General features: G+C 42.2%; 1 protein-coding gene across 1 annotated transcript; it reads left to right on the forward strand.

Moving 5' to 3' along the window:
• The first annotated feature begins 1,901 nt into the window (after nt 1–1,901).
• On the forward strand, nt 1,902–6,131 carry LOC131242929 (cytochrome P450 86B1-like). The gene is made up of 2 exons (XM_058241909.1): nt 1,902–3,293; nt 5,512–6,131. Exons 1-2 carry the CDS (start codon nt 2,064–2,066, stop codon nt 5,914–5,916), a joined length of 1,635 nt encoding a protein of 544 aa, XP_058097892.1. The 5' UTR covers nt 1,902–2,063; the 3' UTR covers nt 5,917–6,131.
• The last annotated feature ends 506 nt before the right edge of the window (nt 6,132–6,637 follow it).

The raw sequence follows: 6,637 nt of genomic DNA on the forward strand, positions 1-6,637 counted from the left end.
CCAACCTTAATAATACTTTATGTTTTTGGACATGCCAGCCAATCTGGACCAACCAATGGGTGGGTCACACCATGGATGGATCCAACGGTCAAAATTAGCAATGGGTCAATCTTCCTAAATGCGCAAACTATAGATATTTCAGTGGACAGCTTGTGTTGGATATGTCCATATCTACAGCTAAGAGCCATAAATGGGCAGAGGTCTATAAATCCAACGTGATGATTATGCATGGCCCAAGCCTGAGCTAGGCCACACTTTTGTGCAAGATCAGGGCTGTTCATTTTAGGTGGGACCACCATGCATGACCTATGACAAAGAAGCCCTCGAAACCATACCAGCTTGGGCCCTAATTAAGGGATTGTTGGGCAGAGGTTCGGCACTTGGGCCTGGTGTTTCAGCCCACTTCCAACATGAAGTGGGTTAGGCCTAAAAGCCTAATGGGCTACCCTGGCCCATTGACAGCCCTATAACTTGAGTTGGGCATTGAGTCGAGTCAGACCAAGTTAGGGTTGACCCAACTCTAATTTGGTTTTACAATAGACTTGACTTGAACTCGACCCGGCTCGGTATCGGGGTCCAGCATGCCTAACTTGATCCGAGTATGGGTCTAGCCTATATTAATCTAGATTGAGTCCAACTCAGTCACAAGTACAGAGTCGGGTTGAGTCAGCTCCAAGTCGGGCCGGATGCAACAGGTATCCACGGGCTGAAATCACAACTCAAAACCTATATGCATTGGCTAGAATTGCAGCCTTTCCATCAGCTACACAACATCTCATATCTCAAACATCAAATTTGAGTTTTACAAACACACACACACACACACACACACACACACACACACACACACACACATATCTGTATGCGTGCTCCAATTCACATGGAACTCGTGCCAACTTTTTTGAGAACTCATCATACGTGATGTGACTCCAAAAATCTAAACGGTCCATGTGAAGCAACACCTCATGAAACCCCCCCACCCCAATTTTTACTTTGATCCAAAACTTTGGTGGGCCATGAAAAATGAAAATAATTTCCTCCTTTGATTTGCATTTTTCTTTGCTATGGCCCACCAGAATTTTAGATCATGGTGAAAATTTGTCCCTTGGGATTTCATGGGATTACGCATCACAAGGACCGTTCGGATTAGACGCCCTTGACACATGGGCAAAGGTGCCCACGTGCCCATGTGAGCATGAATCTCTCTCTATCTAGACACACACACACGAGTTGAGTTTCGGATCGAGTTGAGTCAAGTTACTAGATGACCTGAACTCGACTGGGTTTGAGTTTGGATTGGACAAAGTCTACTATATTCACACCAACTCACCCACTCGGTTCGAATCGAGTTAGGTCTGAATGAGTCGGAGGAGTAGAGGTTGCCAAGTCGAGTCATCCCGTGCCCAGCTCTACCTATAACAGTAAAGGTGGCAATGGGCAGGCTGCCCACCTTTGCCTTATAGGGCCATGATTGGGCCCCTAAACTTGGCCCGAAGGCTGGGTCCCGCCCAGCCCATTGGCTCCGTCCATCATCAAGTACACAGTCATACACAATAACCGACTATCTGAAGAGACTTGTAAGTGGGTCCCATATAAAAGCACCTATAATCAAACCCATTTATATAATGGGATGAACTGCGGGTGGCAAAAAAAAATTTCTAAATTTCAGACTATCCAAACCTTTAATCATGTCACAGGACCAATCCTATAGGGCTAGGGTCAGGCCATAAGGAATTATGGCTCGGTCAGGGTCCATTGCCACTCCTAATCCACAGCCAGAGTTCACCCAGCAAAGGTTTGGAAGGTTAATATCATTTAATAATGGTATAGGAAGCACACAAGATCTAAAACCCAAGGAATCCATTAACTAAATTCCCCTACTTTTTTTTAATTATTTATTTAAATTTTTCTGGTACCAGAATCCCCCCACTTTCAGCTCACCAAATCAAAACAACTACAAAAGCCAAGCACGCTGAGAAACGCAACACCCCTATAACAAACGAACACCAACAACAGCCACAGAACCATGCACTATTCCCCACCAACACCACAATCACCCCACCATGATCTCCGGCAACCAGACGGCCAATTCCTCCGCCCAAGCTGTCGGGAACATCGTTCCCAACCGACTCTTGCCGGATATCCGAATCCTCGAGCTCTTCATTGCCTTCATCATCTTCATCGTGATCCATTCCCTCAGGCAACAAAAACGATGGGGTCTACCCGTGTGGCCGCTCATGGGCATGTTACCGTCATTAATCGCCGCCTTACAGACCGACATGTATGAATGGATTTCCGACGTTCTATTCCGCCAGAACGGGACGTTCATGTTCAAGGGTCCATGGTTCAGTAACCTCAACTGTATCGTGACGGCGGACCCGCGCAACCTCGAACACCTACTAAAGACCAAATTCACCAGTTTCCCGAAAGGCGAGTACTTCCGCAACACCGTCCGGGACCTCCTTGGAGACGGTATCTTCAATGCCGACGACGAGACGTGGCGCCGTCAAAGGAAAACGGCAAGTATTGAGTTCCACTCAGCTGAATTCCGCAAACTGACAGCTGAGTCACTGGTCGAACTCGTTCACTCACGCCTGTTGCCTGTCTTAGAGGATTCCATCAAACAGCAGGTACCCATCAATCTACAAGACGTGCTACTAAGGCTAACATTCGATAACGTGTGTATGATAGCATTTGGTGCCGACCCGGGCTGTTTGAGCCCAGGCTTGCCAGAAATACCATTTGCTCGGGCTTTCGAGGATGCGACGGAGTCGACGATCATACGTTTCATCACCCCAACAATTGTATGGAGAGCCATGCGGTTTCTCGACGTGGGGCCGGAGAAGAAGCTTAGGAGATCAATTCAGGGAGTGGACGAGTTCGCTAACGATGTTATACGGGCGAGGAAGGAGGAGCTGTCTTTAGACTCTCCCAACAAGGTGACTAAATCCGACCTCTTGACGATCTTTATCAAATCGAAAGACGACGATGGGAATCCTTACTCAGATAAGTTCTTGAGGGACATCTGTGTGAATTTCATACTCGCTGGGAGGGACACTTCGTCGGTGGCTTTGGCTTGGTTTCTTTGGTTGCTAGATCAGAATCCGGTGGTTGAAGAACGGATACTGGCTGAGGTTCGCCGCATAGTCGGTGAGAGGAAGAATACCGACAAAGATGAGGAGAATGCTCCGGTTGTTTTCACGCCGGAGGAGGTGAAGAGAATGGAGTATTTGCAAGCAGCTTTGTCTGAATCCCTGAGGCTGTATCCTTCGGTTCCGGTGGACCACAAAGAGGTATTACAACTTTCTCTACGTGTGAAAGTATCATAGTTCTATAACTCAATTGACTCGACTCCTAACTCACCCGAGTCAACTTAACTCGGAAAACTCATTGATTCAACTCGCTAAGTTGACGAGTGAGATCTTGAGTCGAGTCATCAGGAAACTAGGTTCTGAACCTGACTTGGCCCTGACTATGAAAGACTCATCGAGTCGACTCAACCCAACTCACGATGATGGTTGGGTCAATCTCCTTGTGAAGGTGTTTTTAATTAAAACTGATAGATGTCTTCTACCAGAAGCCATTTAACAACTTCTAATGCAGTGACATTTTCACACTAGACTTGAGTGGGGTGGCCTGTGAGATACAGGGACACACTTGGGGTGGCGGCCCGTGTGAGGCGGGCCCCACTCATGTGATACGGGTGGCTTATGTGAGGCGGTACCTATGTGATGTGGGGCCCACGAGAGAAATTCGGTTAAGGTCTTAACCCACAGGATGTAGGGCCTGGGTTATGAGATAAAGGGATTGATTCGCCATGCTCTATCAATTCGATCTTTCAGAGCAAGTGAATAACTGTCCTGCATCAACTTCACCATTTGTTTTTATAAATACTTAGGCATTTGTAACTCATTTAAATATATTTTTTTACTATTTATATTATTTTTAATTTATAATTATTAATTATCAAGTCGATATTTCGAATGAGTCATTAGAAAACTTGCTCATCAGCGTGACTCTCAAATCAACAAGATTCATCAATTTGGCTAATTGACTGAGTCGACTCAACCCAACTTGGGGGGACCCAACTGAGTCACTCGGTTCAATTGAAATGATAGAAACCAAAAACAGCTGGTAGTTTCAAACTCACTACCTCCTCTATATCCTTTAATCATCCATAACTATCTTAAACATTCATAACTAATTTAAAATATATTTAATCTAATTATTAAATACTGGGTCGAGTTAAGTGAAGATTCAAACAAATTGGAAGCAGCTATTTCATGCATTGCTTATGGCCGTGTATTTTATATAGTGATTTTTACAGTAAAAATCCTCCGGAACCAACATTTTACCAAATACAGATGAAGGTGCTTTTTGAGGGAGGAAAGTACATAAATATCCTCATCTAGATTTTTCTTTAAGAATTAGTGAAAGTTGAGATTTGTGGGATCCACGTGGTATGTATGTGTGTAACATCCAAGCCATCCAACATAAGCAACCCACCATGGTGATAGCACGAATAAAAAATCAGGCCGATCAAAATAGCAGATGGGCTACACTTTGGATCTTTTGAGTGGTGTCTATTTTTTTTAAAAATGGATTGGCCCACCTTATGATTGGATCCGCTATATTTTTAGTTGGCCCTGTAATCATGTTGATATGCATTTGTTGGACAGGTTGGATGTTAAACACGTACCCACTTGGGCCCCATATTTATGGATTTTCCACTTTGTAAAGAAAAAATATATGAGAATAATAGTGTAATTTCTCCTCTGAAGAATCTAACTGTTCCTAGAGCCACTCTTTGGTAAAATCCAAAATTTGGAGGCATTTGGCTTTAAAAGTACTTTTTATATATATACATGCACATCCATATCCATATCTATATCATATATGACGCCAATAGCTTCGCACATTTTTGCCCTTGCGATGAGTCTTCACAACATTAGTTGAGAGAGAGTAAACTCATCCTAGAAATGTACCCGCTTGGTAGGGAAAAGTTGAAATTTTACCATTCAGGAGGCGATATAAATTGCGCCCGCTCTAATTTGCTTCTTTTAATGCATGTAATCCACAACCCCTCCTCTTTCCTAATTAGATGCCTTGGATTACTCCGATGATAAGATAACATCCACTTAATAAATCTGTTGCATCGACTCATGTTAGGATGTTAACCTAAAAATTAGGCGGATTAGATTTCAAGTGGGCTACAACAAGAAAGACAGTATTGTGGTGCACCATCTCTCTCTCTCTCTCTCTCTCTCTCTCTCTCTCTCTCTCCAGCCTTTCCCTTAGTCCCTCTCCTTTTTTTTTCCTATTCCCTTTGAATCTCTCCCTTTTCTCGCTTACATCCACATGCGTGGCACATCCGTATCGTAAATATTATCTCCATACTATATTTGCTACTACCCTAAAAAGAAAGCACATTGAATACTTCAGATTTCATAGCCAAGAATCAAATGATGGAAACAAAGCTATTGAAGTATATACGTATCTTGTTTTGGTCAGGTTGTTGAAGACGAAGTCTTTCCCGATGGAACCATATTAAAGAAAGGAACAAAGGTTATCTATGCCATCTACACAATGGGGAGAATGGAAAGCATATGGGGCAAAGATTGCAGAGAGTTTAAGCCAGAGAGATGGCTTAGAGATGGAAGATTCATGAGCGAATCGGCATACAAATTTACTGCATTCAATGGGGGTCCAAGGCTATGCTTAGGGAAGGATTTCGCTTATTATCAAATGAAATTCGTTGCCGCCTCCATCATCTACCGCTACCGCGTGAAGGTTGTGGAGAACTTTCCCGTCGAACCGAAGCTAGCAATGACCATGTACATGAAGCACGGTTTGAAGGTTCTGCTCAGCAAGCGAGATGATTCAGAGATTTGGAATTATCAGCAAACCGGGTTCTGAGTTCCACAGAAGATCGACATGTGTGTGATTTTCTTCTTCTTCTTCTTTTTTTTTTTTTCTAGATTTTTAAAACTTTAGATAATATGACTATAAGTTGGGTTTGTTACATAATAACTTAAAAGTCATGAAATCATGTTTGGTTACAGCTTATCCTTTTGTCATTCTCTTCAAGGAAGAAAAAAATAATAATAAGAAATAATATAAGTTAGTTTTCATCTTTAAACCGTCAAAGGGCAAAGTTCATTGAAGTGAAACAGTAGATCTCATAAATTCTTTCATCATCTATAGGTTACTCAAATTAATTAAAAATAAATAAAATGGTAAGCACAGGGCTACCTAATTAAGCATATTTGATGCTACACTAATGTTGTAAAAAATCTTAACCAAACCATAGATCGTGATCTATGCAGCCTAATCATATCAAATCTCAAATCATGTTTTAAATTGTAAGATTTTTTCTGATTTTCTTACAAAAGGAAAAAAAAAAAAAAGGAAAATATGAATAAATTAGAAAAGGATAATTACCTAATTCATCATCTGTTTTCCATCAATATGCATCAAGAAAAGTAATAAATATCATAATAAAATTAACTTAGAACATGCACACAGTAAAACTGTAAGCATAAATGTGATTTTTGGAATTCGAAATGGATGCCTGCCAACTGCGTTTAAGGGTGGGAAGTATGCACAGCAACTCTCAGTGCTGAGATGGCACATTGAA

This window comes from Magnolia sinica, chromosome 4 (genome assembly GCF_029962835.1).
Source record: "Magnolia sinica isolate HGM2019 chromosome 4, MsV1, whole genome shotgun sequence".
Taxonomy (NCBI): domain Eukaryota; kingdom Viridiplantae; phylum Streptophyta; class Magnoliopsida; order Magnoliales; family Magnoliaceae; genus Magnolia; species Magnolia sinica.

Bases quoted from the DNA above. Each gene is read 5' to 3' on its own strand.
- LOC131242929 (XM_058241909.1), top strand. From the start codon at position 2,064: ATGATCTCCGGCAACCAGACGGCCAATTCCTCCGCCCAAGCTGTCGGG. The intron at 3,294-5,511 runs GTATTACAACTT...TGTTTTGGTCAG, and splicing joins TTCCGGTGGACCACAAAGAG to GTTGTTGAAGACGAAGTCTT.